The sequence below is a fragment of the Saccostrea cucullata genome, unplaced genomic scaffold, assembly GCF_032062105.1.
Source record: "Saccostrea cucullata isolate Sc308-1 unplaced genomic scaffold, CSIRO_AGI_Scuc_v1 ctg231, whole genome shotgun sequence".
Lineage (NCBI taxonomy): Eukaryota > Metazoa > Mollusca > Bivalvia > Ostreida > Ostreidae > Saccostrea > Saccostrea cuccullata.
The window spans coordinates 192,738-212,554 of NW_026926599.1; the positions used below are offsets into that span (position 1 = coordinate 192,738).

General features: G+C 30.3%; 1 protein-coding gene across 1 annotated transcript in view; it reads right to left on the minus strand.

Annotated features, from left to right (window-relative positions):
- Positions 1-19,817, minus strand: part of LOC134272207 (uncharacterized) — a 77,823-nt gene that overhangs the window by 20,146 nt on the left and 37,860 nt on the right. Inside the window, exons 12-19 of the mRNA XM_062754453.1 lie at positions 19,388-19,510; positions 15,423-15,512; positions 11,378-11,470; positions 10,535-10,654; positions 9,809-9,901; positions 9,386-9,459; positions 6,979-7,099; positions 6,255-6,347 (exon numbers count right to left, since the gene is read on the minus strand). Of these exons, the coding sequence (XP_062610437.1) occupies positions 6,255-6,347; positions 6,979-7,099; positions 9,386-9,459; positions 9,809-9,901; positions 10,535-10,654; positions 11,378-11,470; positions 15,423-15,512; positions 19,388-19,510 (807 nt within the window). The remainder of the gene's footprint in view (positions 1-6,254; positions 6,348-6,978; positions 7,100-9,385; positions 9,460-9,808; positions 9,902-10,534; positions 10,655-11,377; positions 11,471-15,422; positions 15,513-19,387; positions 19,511-19,817) is intronic.

The window sequence follows — 19,817 nt, forward strand, 5'->3', positions numbered from 1 at the left end:
ATATGAAGCAGTTTATATATGAAAGTTCTGCTGGAAGCACAGAGATTAATACTGAACAATACATGTTTAACCTCTGCCCGGACTCATCATAACAGAAAGTATTTTCAAAATGTTGCAATCACAAAAATCTTCTGGGAGTTGGAAATCAGTCTTACAGAAATTGAAGATCAAGAAGGAACACTGCAGCAAATTTATATGCTACAAAATGTGAAAGTATTAGATAGTCTCAAAATTTATTGATACAAACAGTCAAATCAGGTAGAGTTGATGATGGAGTCCAGAGTGAGCCAACAGGAGAAAGCATGGGTTTGGCACTGGAGAGCAGAAGAAAGCAATACAATTCTCCAAGAAAGAAAAGGACTACTTGTGCATGATATACAAAGAATGTGCCAGAACAGGAAAATGCCCCGATAGTGTCTTATTGGCAGATGAGCTGAAGAAAGTAACTGATAAAAATGGTGAAAGACTTTTTAAGAAAGAAAAATAGCTAAATATTTCACAAGTAAGAGGATATATTGCCTCATATATTTGTCAATAAAATCTAAGAGTGTCTCTGTACCTCCCTCTGTAAAAAGTCAATTGTTGTCTGAAAGTTGTTTTGAAGATGTTTGTATTGATGAGGATGAAAAACTTGCAGATATTGTTTCTGCTTTAGACTCGAATGAATATGAAGATCAAATGACTTGTATGGTTTACATCTGTAAATATTCAGTAAGTTTATAACCTGTATAATCACATATTTTGAAAGATGGGAATCGAGGATTCAGAAAAAAATGTTGATATGTGGAAATTTTGATTTTATTTTGCAGTTGTTGAAGTGTTGAGTAGAAATTAAGCATAAAAATTTTATATTTCATGATAGTCATAAATGTGTGGGTCTCTCCATGCCCCAAAACATTGAAAATTAGCCCCCCCCCCCCCCCCCCCTCACACACACAAAAAAAAAATTAGAACCATGGAAATTAAAGGTTCCAATATACTGAACCATGGTATTGATTTTGACATTCTTACATTATGATCAAAAGTTTCATGATCATTAAAATGTTAGAATTCTGATTGTTACAGTATTTTCAGTTTAATGGAATATCAAAATCAAATGAGTTATTTAAATTTATAATCTCTGTTGCCTACATCACAATATGACTTCTATCAAAGAATGTATGAATCATTATAAAAGTAATTAGTTCCCAATACAGTGTAACATGTTTTGGAATCAACAGAAATGAAATTAACTACAGTAACTGTAAACATGAATGTATTTTAAGTGTGTTTACTGTAACCAACATTATGTAGATGAAGTTCATGTATTACATACCATATATTGTAGAATAAGAGATCGCAATGCTTATTTTGACCTTTATGCACTTGTTTTCTGAATTCTATTTCAGGAGAGCTATCACATTCAAAAGATGTGGGAAAATAATCAAACTTATTAATTATTACAGAAGTTAGCTTTTGTTCACTTAAAACATTTACAATATTCGTTTCCTTACATGTTAAGTTTAAGAGATGTTAGAGGAATCATAATATTGTGTGTAACACCCCCCCCCCCTTCCCCCACACACACCCCTTTCTAATGGATTATTTTGATTTATAGAGGTGTTATCTATTGAACTGTACTTAATATGTTTAATTTTTAAAATACAGACATAAATGTTGCCACAAAAAGATTTTTATTTAATGTTTTGAAAAGTTTTGAAGTATTTTATGTATAACACTTTAAGTAATTTTGATACCTTGAGTGTGAAAAATTAACTAACTTTGACATTCAATAAATACTAAAGTTTAAATTTGCCATCAGCAATTTTTTCATATTTTGTTCACATAATAATCCTTAACAATAAGCAGTAAAATTTACTAGATTAAAATTACCATTATGGCAGTTAGTGTTATTTCAATTTATTAGAAAATTGACATTTTTTCAAAAATATGGAACATTGTCAATTCTATGACCTTTTTGCACTAAAACACAATGGATGTCAGTCATTTTTACTATGCACTTAAAAAGTACTAACCTGTGTTCTTTTATTTCAAAATTAAATATTTTGATAATAATGAGAGTTGCAGTTTTAATTCTTCTCCAAATATGACTAAAAAGTATAAAATATGACCTGAGATTTTGTTGCATAAGAGCTATTTTTAGTAACAGGTCATATAAGGTATACCGGTATGGTTGGCACATTAAAAATTTGTCCAATTTCTATTCATGCATACTAGATTTAGCTCGCAAAATTTGAAGGCAATTGGAGAACCTTGCTACTGGACCATTTTGCATGTTTTTCTCTGAGACACGCTCTTTAAAATTCGAATGAGACTTGAATTGTTGAAAGCATTTATGATTCAATAAGAATTAAAAACAATAGAAAGGGTTTTAATCCCAAAATTGGAAAATACTTCATTTGGGTGTTTAAAGAGATCAGGACAGTTAGTTTTTAGAATGTGTTAACATTGCATTACCTGTTAATGGTCTTTAATCTAAATTTTAAACACTTCAACGCGTCGTATGAGCTAAAATAATTATATGTGATAAAGTGTTCTTTAAAAAGAATTTTTGCTCTTTATCTTTTTTTTTTTTCAATTTCATTGGACGGAATATCTAAATCGTTTATTTTATTGCTTTTCACATTCCTTGAACAGTGTTACTGATAACAATATCACTGATTATTTACATGCATCATGCCCAATAAAAAACCGCTCATTACAAAAATAATTTTTTTGGACATGTACATTAAAAAAAAAGGTGTTGTTGGCTTTTTAAACAAAATGCTGAACAATATTGAGACTTTTTTTTTACAAAACTATAAAACAATTTCAAAATTTATCAAAAAAAACGTGTTTTTAAGTTTAAGTTTTATATATCCTTTACCAGCTTTTCTGATCACATTGTCCGTCTGTCTGTGCGTAAACTAATCACATTTTCGACATCTTATCAAGAACCGCTGGGCCAATTCCAACCAAACTTGCCACAAAGTATCCTTCAGTAAAGGGGATTCAAGTTCGATCAAATGAAGGGCCACGCCTTCATTCAAAGGGAGATAATTGGGAATTAATGAAAATTTGGTGGAATATTTTAAAAATCTTTTTCTCGCGAACCACTGTGCCAGGTAAGATGAAACTTATATGGGGAAACATTCTCAGGTAGTGTAGATTCAATATTGTTAAAATCATGACCCCCGGGGGTAGGGCAGGGCCAAAATAGCCGACCAAAGTTTTACATAGAAATATATAGGAAATTTCTTTAAAAATCTTCTTCTCAAGAATGACAAAGCTATAATTCATCATTTTTATATAGTAGTATGCTCAGGTGTTTAGATTCAATATTGATAAAATCATGACCCCCGGGGGTAGGGCAGGGCCAAAATAGCCAACCAAAGTTTTACATAGAAATATATAGGAAATTTCTTTAAAAATCTTCTTCCCAAGAATGACAAAGCCATAATTCATTATATTTATATGGGAGCATGCTTACGTAGTGTTGATTTAAGTTTGTTAAAATCATGACCTTAGAAGGTAGGGTGAGGCAAAAAATGGCCGACCAAAATTTTACATAGGAATATATAGGGACTTTCTTTAAAAATCTTATTCTCAAGAATGACAAAGTCATAATTCATCATATTTATATGGAAGCATGGAAGTAGTGTACATTCAGGTTTGTTCAAATCATGACCCCCAGGGTAGGGCGGGGCCAAAATGGCCGACCAAACTTTTACATAGTTATATATAGGCAAATACTTTAAACATCTTCTTCTCAAGAATGACAAAGCCATAATTCATCATATCTATATGGAAACATGCTCAAGTAGTGTAGATTCAAATTTGTTCAAATCATGACCCCCTGGGTCAGGGGCGGGCCAAAATGGCCGACCAAAATTTTTAAAGATATATAAAGGAAAATTTTTAAAAACCATTTAAAAAAAATACAGATTTATGATTGGTCATAGGACTACTTTTTTTATTTAAACTTTACAATAAAAAGCCATTTTCTACTTTTTCCTAACCCTAGTGCTCAGGTGAGTGATGTGGCCCATGGGCCTCTTGTTAATGTATGTATTTGATCCTTAATCATTCAGTGAATATTCCCATATGGAATGTGTTTGAAATCATCTCTTGGCAATTGGGGGGAGGGGAAGGAAAACGAAATTTACTTTATTGTTTTAATTGAAATGGGTGCTAAATTTTGGGGAAAAAATCTGTGTTTTGATTTGTATTTGTCTCTTGTAATAATACAAATGAACTTGCTTCCGCTTAGATGTTAACTTGAAAATTCATTGGATTGGAATTTAATGATCAAATACTACAGAAGCTTCTGAATTCAGAAACAATGACATAATCGACAAAACTGCATATCTGTGTTTGGTTGTTTTTCACTGCACTATCAGGCTGATATTTCTTATAGGAGGCATAAACAGCTTTTATTTTATCAGACACTTCTCTAAACGGTCTACATATTCAGGTATATCTTATAATTGGTTTTACATTAGCTTACTTGCAATTAAATTCTAAAATGTGGCATTAATACTTTTGAAAAGACAAAGTAAAACGGATATACCCTTATTCAAAGAAGAGCAATGGTGCAATATTTAAATTTAAATTACTTGCAACATCATCTCTGTTTTCTTAAAAAATGGATTTTTAGATTCAGCTGGGCTTGAAAACAGTTCACACAAACACTTGTATACAATATAAATAATGAATATGAATATTGTTTCTCAGTTATAAAAAAGGTAAGAAATAAAATATTCTAAATTTATTAGTTATTACGCTGGGGTCCTATGGTATCGCGGTAGTTAACCTATTTTGTAAAAATATCTACCATACCTGGGATATTTCAAGAAAGTAATATCATTTTCAGTTTCTTCTATTATTTATCTATATTTATTGTTCTGATGTTGAATTTTCATCATGTTGTTTATCTACTAGGAGCTATCGAAAAGAAGTACCACTGTTTACCTTACAACGCGAAAGAGTTCTATGGTATCGCGGTATCCGGTTGACACTAGACTATGGCGGCCTAGCAGTGTCATATTTAAAAAAAAATAAAAGTGCAATTTAACTATGATATGCCTATAATTTAATGACTTTGTTGTAATTAAACTTTTATGATATTGTACTTCAAAGTGAAATAAAAGATTATCAACCATTGAAGTATATGTAGATTTAAGAATGGGGGCCGGGGGCTATTAGAAGTACTGTACTTCTCCTTCCACCCACTTGTACATTGAAGTGAGATATAATTTATTTTCTTACTAATAGGATTTTATCCCTTGTTTTTATCTTTAATAGGGTTTTTAAGAACAAAATAGATTATAGTTGCTTTTTAGACAGATATTCTTCATTTACAAACATCACATGTTCTCTCCAGACATGCAAAACTCTTTTGAAGTCTTTATAATAATATCTTTCTTTTTACTCTAAAAAATTAGGATATGAAAAGTAGTAGTAGTAGGCAAATTTTGATACAATGAACAATATTTTTTTTTTAAATATAAAAAATGCAATAAAGAGAAAATTGACACAAATATTTAAATAGAAAATAAAAAAAATTAAAAGTAACAAATTGTAAATATTTAACAAGTATCTATCGGTTTGATATTTTTCCTGAATTTAAAAAACCCTGCTGATTTTTTTTTTTTATTTTTATTGGTTTAACTTTGAATTTTTAATTCTTTAACATATTTTTTCTCTAGTGAAAAATATTTTGATAAAAAAAGACAAAAAAGCTTTGTTTGATAAATAATTCGTAATGTTTCAGCTCAAACTGCAGTGTTCAATTTTTTTTTTGACCAGCGAAATTTTTGTTAATTTTTTACGAAAACTGTTTTCCATACTTTTTAATTTTTTTTTCCACTTCCATAAACGGAAAACACGTGATCTTCGAAGCCTCGTTTTCATAGTAAACACCAAACTACAGCATGTTCCGATTGAACTTTGTTATCTTAGTTTTTTCATCGTTTTCATATTGTTATATATCACATAGTTTTCGTAAAATTTATCAATGTTGACCAAAGTGCGAAAATATTACAGAAATGAAGTTAACAAATCAAAGGATGCGAAATTCTGCTAAAAAAATTGTCAGGGAATTCAACATGGCTATGTTTACAATGTCAAAAAATATCGGGCTATCACGTGCCGTTTTCAGCGCGTGCCAGCTCATAAACAGAAATACCGCGATACCATAGAACCCACAATATCATAGGAAGGGAGTAATACTTTAATTACCGGAGTATTCTATGTCAGCATATTAATACATGTACCTTGATTTTCTACCGACACGGATTGTGTCTCCTTCATTTTACTAGCGTATACATCATGTTTCTCTTTTACTCCTCTAGATATCCACAAGGAACCTACACAATGAACAGACAAATATTCAATGATTTTTCAAAGGTTTTGAACTATAAACAACATAGTCTTCTTCAAAGCAAGTAATTTTATAATCTGAAATGTAAATTTTTCAGGCTCATATTTTTGTATTGGTGGTATATATGTTTACTTTTTCAGCAGAGTAGAAAAGCAACACCAATAACATACAATATTATGCATTGACTGTGTTTTATGGCAACATGTGTTTTGTCGGAGCAAAGAATCAAAGAATTTGGTTCAAGGTGGGAAAAGGGCATATTGACAGAGAACGCACATTCATTATGTTTTGCATACCTTTAACTTTTTATTATGATAAAACATTCTGTTATTATTGACTCCCAGACTACGATTTCAACTTAATCAATTTCGCAGAGTTATGTCGAACTCCAACGAATGCAAATAGAATACAGCTGATCCCCGATTACTGTGATCGCGATATAATATTTTATCGACAGGTCCGATATCTTCAACTTCGATCAAACATCAACTTTTTATGAACGCTCAGTAAAACAATGGAAGTGTTAGATTATCACAGCATATAATTTTATAAGGAAAAAACATTAAAGGTACAACAGTAAAAATCAAGTTCAAAATCAGGGTTTCGTAGAGACAAACCGTTTTGTGATTCTGGATACATCGAATCTTCTATCGTTTCCGTACAAGATTCCAAGGGTCCGATATTTATGGAATCTACAGTCGTCTGTTTTGAAGACTCATTTTTACATATTTTTTTTGTCTAAATTCAAGAAAATGTACTTAAATCAATTTGAGTTTAATACAAAAATATTTTCAGTACAAAAACTCAACAAGAATCTTGATGAATGGTAAGCAACACCTACTTACAGCTCAAGAGGATAACTCTGAGATTTATGATAAAGAAACAGATTTATGAATCTTTAAATCTGTAATCATTTTTTTTCCAACTTACAAATATGTCATTGTATACCGAAAGTGCTAAAGAGATTTAAAAGGGAAATCCGACACAATTTCCCGCAACGGAAAACATTAAACAATTGAAATATTAATAATTCCGCTTAATGACATTTCTCTGCAGAAAATGCGATGCCTATACACTGCCTATACATATTTAAAAACAAATCAACAACATCCATTTTAGCAAAATGAATATTAGTAGCTTCATATTAACAGCAATTTAAGTTACAACAATCGAAAGGTAACCATAGAATGTCGCGATGTAATGCAATTGCAATGCACACATTTAAACAAGATCTGTTGATGTGAAACGACAGGAATAAATTTATTATTACATTTGACATACTTGTTTGAAAACTATTTCAAGTTTTTTATTTGATGCTAATTAAATCTCTTGACGACTCCCATATTTGTCTATCAGCAATCAATTTTATGAAGCTAAATAGAAAAAAAATATTTTGACTTCCATAGGGATGGAATGGACTGTTGGACTTTAAACTTCTGCAATTCTTTTTCTAATACTTTTTTTTAATTTAAAAGAATTAAAAACAATGGATGGAGTTCTAATCTCAAAACTGGAAAATACTTCATTTGTGTTTTTAAAGAGATCAGGACAGTTAATTTTGAGAATGTGTGAACAATAGCACGTGTATTGTATTACCTGTTTACGATTTTTTATCCAAATTTCAAATACTTCAACGCGTCTTATAAGCTAAAATAATTAAATGTAATAAAAAGGAAAAAAATTACTCTTTATCTTTTCTTTTAAATTGCATTGGACAGAATATCTAAATCGTTTATTTTATTGCGTTTCACATTCCTTGAACAGTGTTACTGATAACAATATCACTGATATACTTGGATCATGCCAAATAGGAAAACGCTCATTCCAAAAATCACATACTTAGTACATGTACATGAAAAAGTGTTGATTTTTAAAACAAAATACTGAACATTTTTTAAACCTTTTTTTAACTTTAAAACACCTTCAAAATTTATCAAAAAACGTGTTCACGATTTTAATTTTCATTTATTCTTTACTTTTTTAAAGTATATATTTGATGCTAAATCATTTGGTGAATATCCTCATGTTTAATTGGTGTTCTAAATCGGCAATTGAGGGGAAAGTAAAAAGAAATTTACTTTATTGTTTTTAATCGAAATCGATGCTTAATTTGGGGGAAAAAATTCAGTGTTATAATATACAATTAATTACGCCTTGTGAGGTCAACATGGTGAAATAAGGCCCCTCGACCTGGCCAACTCGATGACCTGCCCTGACCTCGGCCGCTACGCGGCCTCGGTCACTTCGTGGGCCAGGTCGCGGGTCCTTATTTCACCATGCTGAACTCACAAGGGGTAATTAATTGTTTTATTATACCGATATGTATTGAAAAGTGTGAATCTCTAACCGTTATCAATTCTTTCTTTGATGGGGATCGGGATTTGCTACAGACCGTATAGTGCATTTGTTTACATTGGCGTCTACAATCTGCATGTGTAAGTTTTTGCATCACGATTTACTGATTAAAACAATATATGGTTGATAGCGACATACATTGTTATAACTAACGATTAATTTTCCTCTACACAGTCAAAATCTAACACAGAATTTAACTAGAAGAGCCGCCTCTACATTCTATTGAACTGAATTGTAACGATATATTGAAACGATATATTGTAACGATAACATTTTACCGTATTCTGTATGGTAATGCAAAACAGACAATGCAAAATTTCAAAAACGTTGTTTTTTTTCGAATAATTATTATTTTACGCATTAACATTACTCAAAAACGAATTTTTGATTAAGCGGTCATTTTTAGCGGTCATTAAAAATAATGACCGGGTCATTATATCCCACGTGCAAATATTCCTAGGTTAGTATTGCTGTAAACAGTACCATTTGGAGTCATTGTTGTGTTTTAAAGTTTTCCTACTTGCCAATCAAATTCGAGTATTATCAATAGATGTTTAATAATAAGTATTTGTTTCTCGTTATGTTACGAAGTGACTCGCTTCTTTTTAGGGCTTAACTTGAAAAATATATTGAAAATTCATTGGAATGGAATTTAATGTTAAATATTACAGAAGTCCCTGAATACAGAGACATATTTAATTTCATCGGAGAGTTATCTATTCGGACACCTGGTTCAGGAATATCTTATAAATGGATTCAGATTAGCTCACATGCAACATAAATGCCAATATGTAGCATATATACATTTCAAAAGACAAAGTGAAACATATATACACTTATTCAAAAAATAACAATGGAGGAAAGGTTAAAATTCAAATAACTTGCAACATCATTCCTGTTTGCTTGCTAAATTAATTTTTATATTCAGCAGGACTTTTAAAACAGTTCACACACACACTTGTATACAAGATAAATAATGAATATGAATATTGTTTCTCAGTTATAAAAAAGGTAAGAAATGAAATATTCTAAATTGATTAGTTATTACTTTAATTATCGGAGTATTCTATGTCAGCATATTAATACATGTACCTTGATTTTCTACCGACACGGATTGTGTCTCCTTCATTTTACTAGCGTATACATCATGTTTCTCTTTTACTCCTCTAGATATCGACAAGGAACCTACACAATGAACAGACAAATATTCAATGATTTTTCAAAGGTTTTGAACTATAAACATTATGGTCTTCTTTAATGCTTCTGATGTTATACTTTTGAAATGTAAATTTTGTCAGGCTCATATTTTTGTATTGGTGGTATATTTACTTTTTTCAACAGAGTAAAAAATCAATATCAATAATATACAATGTTATGCATTTATCGACTGTTCCATATGGCAACATGTGTTTTGTCGGAGCAAAGAACCAAAGAGTTTGGTTCAAGGGGTGGAAAAAGGCATCGTGGCAGAGAATACACATTCAATATGTTTTTCTTTACCTTTAACTTTTTATTATGATAAGATATTCTGTTATTATTTAATCCGAGACTATGATTTCAACTTTATCAATTTGATGGAGTTCTGTCAAATTTTAACGAATGCAAATAAAATGCAGCTGATCTTTTACTGTGACATAAACGATATTACATTTATCGACAGGTCCGATATCTTCATCTTCGATCAAACATTGACTTTTTATCACCGCTCAATAAAACAATAAAATGTTCGACTATTACAGCATGAAATTATTTAAGTAAAACAATTAAATGTAAAACAGTAAAAATCTAATTTAAAATCAGGGTTTAATAGAGACAAACTCTTATGTGATTCTAGATTCATCGAATCTTCCATTGTTTCTGTACAAGACTCCAAGAGTACGATATTCATGGAATCTACAGTCGTCTGTTTTGAAGCCTCATTTTCACATATTTCTTCGTCTAAATTCAAGAAAATGTTCCTTAATCAATTTCAGTTTATTACAAAAATATTTTCAGTACAAAAACTCAAAAAGAATGTTGATCAATAGAAAGCAACACCTAATTATTTCTCCAGAGGATAACTTTGTGCTTTATTATGAGGAAACAGATGTATCAATCATTCAATTGTTGAGCAAGTTTCATTTTCAACAATTTCCGTCAAAAATTTGTTAACGTATTCTAAAAGTGCTGACGAGACTTAAAATTGAAAATCGATTGAATGTAAAAACATTAAAAAATTGAAATATTAATAATTCCGCGCAGTGACATTTTTCTGCAGAAAATGTGAGACCCATACACACATTAATTATTTATTTGAAAACAAATCAACAATACTTTTCAGCATATTGCAAACAAATGCTGATACATAGCCTATACATAACATAAATACATTTCCAAAGACAGAACAAAAACGGATATATTCTTATACAGAGAATAGCAATGGTGCAAAGTCTTAAATTCAAATGACTTGCTAAATCATTTTTCTTTGCTTAATAAATGGCTTTTTTAGGATCAGCAGGATTTTCAAAAAAGTTCACACACCCTTGTTTACAATGTAAATAATGAATAGTGATTAGATGTATTGTTTCTCAGTTTCAAAAAAGGAAAGAAAAATTATTCTTAATTGAATAGTTATTACTTTATTTACTGGGATATTCTATGTCAGCATGTTTATACATGTACCTTGATTTTCTTCTGACACGGGTTGTCTCTCATTCATTTTTCTACTGCATACATCATGTTCCACTTTGACTCCCGTAAATATCGACAAGGAATCTACAAAACGAATAGACAGAGATTCAATGATTTATCAAGGGCGTTGAACTAATAACAACATAGTATTCATAATGCTGCTGATAATATACTTTTAAAATATAAAATTTTTCAGGTTATTTCTTTATGGTATATTAACTTTTTCAGCAGAGCCACAGAACATCTATACAATTACATAAGATACTAAAGAATTATATAGAAAATAAATTTTAAAGGTATTACAATAACATCTAAACCCAAATTCAAGGGGTTTTTTTAAGACGAGAACCGTTAATGATTTTTCATTCTTGATATCTGCAATGTATTCCGTACAAGATTCCATACGTTTGAACTTCATGGACAAAAGTTGTCCTTTTTGTCGCCACAGTTTGATATATTTCTTCGACTAAATTTAAGGAAAAAATTCTAAGATCATTTTGTGCTTCATTTTTTCTGTAGATCACTAGAAAAAAATAATAAGAGAAATGCAACATCTACTTAAACCTTTAACGATACTTATTTGTTTTATAATAACGTAAACAGATATATGCTTTATTCTCCTTCTGTGATCATTTTTACATTTTTCACAATTTCCGCAATAATATGTGTACGCATTTTAAAAGTGCTCGCGAAATTTGAAAAAAAAAAAACAATACAAGATTTAGACTTCTAAATTATAGATTTATTTAGCAATTTTTAAAGGAAAAGAATAGAAATTAAATTTCAATGCAAGGGTTTGTAGGCACAAATCGTTAAATGGTTTTCCCTTCTTCGAATCTTTTCTGCATTCCGTACAAATTTCAAAGGGGTCGATATGCATTTACTCTTAAGTTGTCTCTTTTGCAGCAATATCTTGCCATATTTCTTCGCCTTTAATCAATCAGAATTGTTTAAATCACTTTAAAAATATATTTATCATACAAAAATCTTTAAACAGAACATTGATGAAAGATACGCAACTTTTTCTGTAACCTTAAGTTAATTATTTGTTGCATGATCAGGAGACTGATACATTTCTTGCCACCTATGATCATTTAACAGTTTTCATTATTTCTACAGATTACAGTTATAGGGATGAATTTATGAAAACTAAATGAAAACTTAATTACGATTCAATAACGTAATAAATTTTGGGCAGAACTCATTTCGTAATTGAAAAATCTTCATTTGGTGTTCAAAGAGGTCAGGGCGGTTAATAATTAAAATGCGTTATCAGTAGCACGTGTATTTTATATTCTGTTTAATCTTTGTCATCCTTTTTAATAGCTTTACTCTTCTAAATAAACAAAATAATAATATCTGAAATAATTGTTCTTCAGTAAAAATATTTTACTCTTGATCTCATTTTGTAAAGTTAATCTTTCAAAGAGTATCCAACATAAGTTGATTTTATTCTATTTTAAGTTCCTTACAGTATTACTGATGAAAATACCAATCTAATCATCATGCCCAATCAAAAAACGCACAACTTTGCAAAAACCCCATGCAATGTTCCTTTTTTTCAAGGAAAAAGTGAAAAAGTATTTTACCCCTTTGACAAAACTGTTTCAAACTTTTTTCTTTCAACGTATAAATTGTTAGATTTTCTCCATCTTCTTTTAAAGTATGTATTCAATACTAAATTATGTTCAAGCAAGAATCGTATTAATAAATTTGTGTTTGTAATTACCTTTCTGCAAGATGGAAGGACGGAAAAACAAAATACATATAAAATGTACAGTGTAATCATTTTATCAAAAGAAAGGCTATAAGCATGAAATTTAAGTATATTGAAAATTAAACGCATTTAAATGGTCACAATTTTCAGAAGCATCTAAATACAGGGAAAAATTTTACATTAAGTGATTAACTTTTATATATAACAGGTATATTTTCTAAATAGTTTTTAAATAAATAATTTATTTCCTCTTCCCAAAAAGTGCTGGGAACTAGTCAGTGCTGTTTGCGAAGTACTTCAAATTTTGCCAAAAATGCTTATAATAGCTATAAATTTCCACCTCGCTTAAATTCTGTTGTAAATAAAAATAATGTTATTATGCAAACCAGGTTCAGCTCCCAGCACTTTTCAAAATATACAATATATAAGCAATAAATATTACAAATTTCAGATCAAACAAAATAGTCTATGCCCTTGCACTTTTGATGTAAATCACGAATACGCTCATCGTTTTAGCGATATTCTCTACATTCCCTATCCCTATGCAGCTTCAATCTACTAGATAAATTCATATTCTATACACATTGTATTTAATAGATTATTTTCATTTAGTTTTAATGATTAGGTTGAAAAATTAGCAATGGTATTATATTTATTTAAGCTTTTTTGTTATTATTAAACCAGTGAATCTAGTCCTCTGGATCACCAGTGCTGCGTCATGTCAAGGCTGATGACGTCATATTTGAAGAAACGCTTTATTCTATTACTCGACTGTATTGCTATCAAGTATTGCGATTTTAGAACATTTTATAAATAATCGATACAATAAATAAATTCCAGTTGTTATTTACGCATGATCATGTCGTCAATTAATTTTTGTGGCTTGTTAAATTTCAATGACGTCACAGTTAAACTTACAATACAATATACAAGGAATGTGAACTCTGACCTTCCTTAACATAGCTGAGTACATCCTTTTTAAAGAAAAAAAACAATGCAAAGTTTTTAATTCAAAGAACTTGCAAAAATTTTCCTTTGCCTCAAAATCGGCTTTGTACGTTCAACTGGACTTTGAAAACATTTCCTAAATACATTTATACAGTACTAGTGTAAATACTGAAATGATTATTTTTATACCCCCCGCTTGAAAAGCGGGAGGGTATATAGTAATCGTTAATTCCGTCCGTCTGTACGTCTGTCCGTCCGTCCGTCCGTCTGTTACGCTTTGGGGTACCCATCTCTTATCCGCAACTCCTCTCATACCACTGAAGGAAATTTGATGCAACTTTCACAGAATCTTTATTACATATTGCCATTGTGCACCTCCTATTTTACTCTTTGATCCGACAAATGTTGTGGGTTTCCCGACCACAGCAAAACATGGACTTTTTCACCAGTTATAACCTATGGGAGGTGGGGGTATCATTTAGTGAGCTCATTGCTCACAGTACCTGTAGTTTTTAATTACAAAAATGTAACACATGGATTAGTTTGTTATTTATCTTCTTCCATCCCACTTCGCCCATTTTTGTTTGTTGTTTAAATTCATGTTTCAGCGTTTTCAGACCCATTTTCATGTTTTGTCTGTTAACTCTAAGTGAAAATTAGAGTAAATTTGGATTATCACCTTTACAAAATTGGCTTACAGCAAAACTCGCTTAGTGCGAACACGGATATTGCGAATTCACGGATATAGCGAAGTCATCTTGGATCCCCAGCTATATATATTTAATGAATTTCTTATACGGTTATAACGAATTACGGATATAGCGACGTAATTTCATAGGTCCTTGTGACTTCGTTATAACCGAGTTTTGCTGTATTTCTCATTTTGATATTTTGTGTCTGCTAAAAATTATATGTCATTCTTAATAATACTTTCGAGAATTTCAAACAAATTATTAAACGTCACAAAGGTGGCAACACACGAAAAATTGTTCTACAGACTCGCCACATAGACATAAAACCCTTTACCACAGAAACAGATCTAACGTTATTAAACACATGTCTTTGTTTGTCTCCATGTCACTGTTATATCTCCTAAGAAAACAAATAATGCATAGCTTTTAAGCATTTGCAAAGGCCGAGTTAAAACGAAAAACCCCATCTTCAAAGAAAGCTAAGATTCCTAGTTTTTAATTCAAATATTTTGCAAATCTTCATTTTTCTTTGCTTCATAAGTGGTTATGTAGGTTCAGCAGGACTTTGAAATCAGTTTATACATACATATATACATGCAGGACGTAAATAATGAAATGATTATTATTCTAGAGTTACAAGTTTAGAAATTAATTAATGTCAGCATGTTTATACACATACCTTGATCTTTTGACACGAAGTCTGTCTCGTTGTTTTTGTTAGCGCACACAATATGTTCCACTTTGACTCCTCTAAATATCGAGGAGGATTCTACTAAATGAATAGATAAACATTCAATGATTTAACAAGGACATTGAATTAAAAACAACATGGTCTTCCTTAATACTAATCAGGGTTCTGAATTGTTTGATATTTTACTGCGTTACAGAAATGGCATGGTCATACATATTGATGAAAGTAAAAAGCATAACAAATTCTAGTCGATACATTCAAATAATGTTCCAATTTTGAAAGTAAATTTTCCGTGATTTTTGTCAGATTTCTACAAAAAAGTTCAGAATATTAAAATAATTTTAGTACGGTGAAATGTTTGACGTACAGCGCCGACATAAGTTGAAAGCCGTTTCGTTATAGAAAAAAAAAATATGTATTTTTAATGTAACATCCAGTTATCCGTTACATGGAGGTGTGAAAACAAATTAACTGTATCTGTTCTCACATGAGTCAAGTCCGGAGAGTGTCTAAAAGATAATTAATTATGCAAGATGAAGCTCTAGTTAGATCCTCTGCCTTTTAGAATTGAAAGAGGGTAGAATTGTCTGATTTAAGTTTCTTAGAGAGATTTTTTTTATGTTTGGATATTCTGAGTACTACAGATCTTACTGTGTCGCACGCATTAACCAACACAGTAGCACAGCCCATGGAGAACCCCGATTAATTATAATACAAATATGTTCTTTTGAAATGTAAAGTTTGTCAGACTTTTTTTTGTTTTGATGATATTTTCCTTTTTTCAGTAAGGCATTGGTATATCCATACTTCATAAATACATTGTTTAAATTCAATCAAACCTAAGAAAAAAATTAGACACATGATTATAATTATTTTCAGAACCGTTTTTTTTTCTAAATTTTAATTTGTTTTTTATTCCTTTTATTCAGAAAACTTTCTTGGTTTATATTATCTCTAATTTATTTTTCATTCAAGGAATATTCCGTGCAATCCGTAAAATGTTCATTAACCTTACGTTCGTCTGTTTTGATGTCTCTCTTTGACAAATTGCGTAATTTTAGTTCAAGTAAAAAATAATTAAAATACTTGGCTTATTTTTACAAAACTTTTCGATAACGGATTAATGTAGGGAAAAAATAGGCAAAATCTTCTGCGATCTTGAATAGGTATAATTAAAATCTGCTGTTTTAGGAAAGAACTAAAAAATTAAGATGTGCTTTGCTCCATATATTTTGACACCTTCCTTTATTACACTCAACGCACTGTATAGAAAGATATGAAGATAACGAACAGTATTCAATCTCAAAGTCAATAAAACAATACAAAATAGGAGCAGAGCAAACACAGACCTCTGAAATATCAGAAGTGGGATCAGGTGCAATAATGAGAATGGCAATCCAGCAGTAAATTTTAGAGGAATTCGTGAAATGTGACCAAATATACAGTATAAATCATTTACGGAGAGGAGTACGCATACAGTTTTCTTTTCAGTCTGATGAGAAGTGCCTTTACAGTCAAATCTAATTTCAGACATCCGACAGTTTACCAAACGAATATTAGGTTGTTATAATTTTTTTCTTCAAATTTCAATAAGAATTGTTTATGTGGTTCTATTTTATTTGCATTAAATTTTACATAATGATCTACGTGTACTTTAAAGATTTCATTAAACATATATTTCTTTTAATTTAAAGGATCCTAATATAAATTTTGTGAAAGCATTCCGTTTTCATCAACAAAACGGACAACATTTATGACGTCGATTATTTAGGAAAGGACTGCTGGACTTTCATTTTACTTATTATTTTTTACACAGTTATGTTCAGTTACCAGTTTCCCCCTTTGACTCTTCGTTAGGCACTTTATTTAAATATTCCGAATTCCGCTTAGTATTCACAGCAATATGTGTCAATGTGTCTTGTCTTACTGTAATAAAATTGAAAATCTTTGCTTTCTTAAGCTTTACGGTTAGAAATTTCATGAGAAGATTTTGTGCGTATTTTCAAAAACATTCCTGATAAAAGACATATCATTTTATGATGTGTACTACGCTGATAAATATTATAAATATTTCAGACACAAATGTTTTTAAAAAAGTTGTGAACGAAGAATCAAAATTTAAATGATATCTAGTTTATCAAAAAGGAAAGATTGCTTCACATAATTGAAATGTATGATAGATACATGTGTAAAAGGATTGTTCGGAATTTATTGAGACCTCTATTTTAACTCCATAAAGGGCAGAAATAAATTCATTAAAATTTTATAAGAAAGGAATAAACCGCTACGTCAATTAAATGCCACATCAGCCGGAGATGTTGTCGTATGTATAATGATCGGGAAATATCTATTCTTCTCTGTTTGTTATAATTAACTCTAAAAAACAATTAAGGTTGCAAAACATGCCTTGGCATCATGTTGTGCAAATTTATGTTACGCAGCTCAACGCTATTAATTCTGTAATAATTAATTGTCGTCCGGGGCATTTTATTCCACTCTGGTTGAATTTTTGGTTTAAAAAGAATAACCCAATGATATAACAAACCCTCAACATGTTTTTTTCCCTGGGTGTTATTGTTTTAGCAAGTTGGTCAGTTTGGAAGAGTTTTACATAGCGCTATACAAAATTTAAGGTTTTCTCGCTTCTCCGCCTTGACGTCAAAATCCATTTAGTCGTCGGTATTAGATTGCTTTTCTGCGCCTACTTTTAAAATGATCTCCGAACGTCTGATCAAATTCTGACTTGCACAACATAAAGTCAAAATTAAACTGAAATATTATTCACATGAATAGACTTATTTTCGCTTTTATTATGGGTCCACCGGGACTTTCAAAATTGGTGTTACATATTTTCAACATCTGATTTCGTGACTGTTTCGTCAAACGTTTATGGAAATTTTCACAAAAAGACGTTAATTGGAAAGAAAAATATACACAATGTCTCAATAAATTTGGAGAAGCCCTCGTAAATACATGCTCTTTGAAAAAAAATCCTATAACTAGCATAATTTAACAAATATAGGTGTTTATTTTCTTCTCTTATTCGCGTTTACCTGATTTTGTTGAAATGAAGCAGTTATAAAGTCATTAAATAAATACATGTTTATACATAAATATATATGTGTCATCATTTTCTCTATTTACATAAACACTTTCATATACATATAAAGCAATTAAAACATTGCAATATTTGACCTCTTCCATTTGTATTGTGTACAACATTGTACGTTTCTTGAATAATTTTGCATTTTGTTGTATGATTTTGCATTTAAAATGTATAATTTTTCATCTGTATGGTACAATTATCCATTTGTACGGTTTAAGTTTCTATTTGGACTTTATATATTCTTTTTTATTCTTTTATACTCTGAATGGATTTTATTTCATTTATTTGTATTCATTTTTATTGTCAACAATCATTAGTATTGTATAATATTTTTTGTATAATTGATTTTTCAAAAACATTGTATATTTTTGAAATGACTGTGTTTTTCCTTATTTGTTTGCAATGATTTTTCATTTGCATGTATTTTATCTGAGGATTGTTCTCTGTTTCGTTAGAAAAGATTTCATTGGTGAAGTTTACTCTATAATGTTCTAAACACTAGCAATATGTTTTAGGTGCCCCTTATAATTAATATTGGTACTCTTCATACATGCAATTGAGTTCATGAACTCTCTACAAACACAAATTGGGCTCCTCTATTTACTTGAAAGTAGCAAATTTTGTCGAATCTAAATGGACCTCCGTGTTTATTGTATTGCTCTAATTTTGTATTGTTTTATGGTCTTTTCATCTTAAAATACTGTTCGTTTTTTCATATTTTTATTATAGAGAATAAATGGGGGGGGGGGGATGTAGAAAACAAGTAAGACGTATAAAAAACGAATGGAAAGTTTTTACAATGCAAATGGAAAAGATCGAATATTGCAACGTTTGACATGTCATATACCTGAATGCTTTCTCTGGCATATTTCACAGATTTTCAGTGTTGTTCTTTTTAAACAGCTTAACCAGTTGAAGATGCTCTCTGTTAAATTCTCTGTGAAGTGCCCTTTTTTGTGAAAGTTGTCATCTGAGGGGGAAAAAATTAAGTGTTTGCATATTTCACAGAATTCAAATTTTCCTTACAGTGGAAATTAATTTAAAAAAGTTATTTTGTCAGTTAAAATGTTTTTTATAACTAGAGTTGTAGAAGATCATGCATGGAATTTCATTTAAATCTCGTTGTAGTGGCTAAGGGAAAAGTAACAACAAATATTTAACTTGTAGTACAATTAATGCAAGTTTATTTTCACAAAAATGTGGGAAAAGTCATGTTACTTACGTTACATGTTACCTATATGACTCTTTTGGTCTTGAATATGGTTTGTTATTCACCA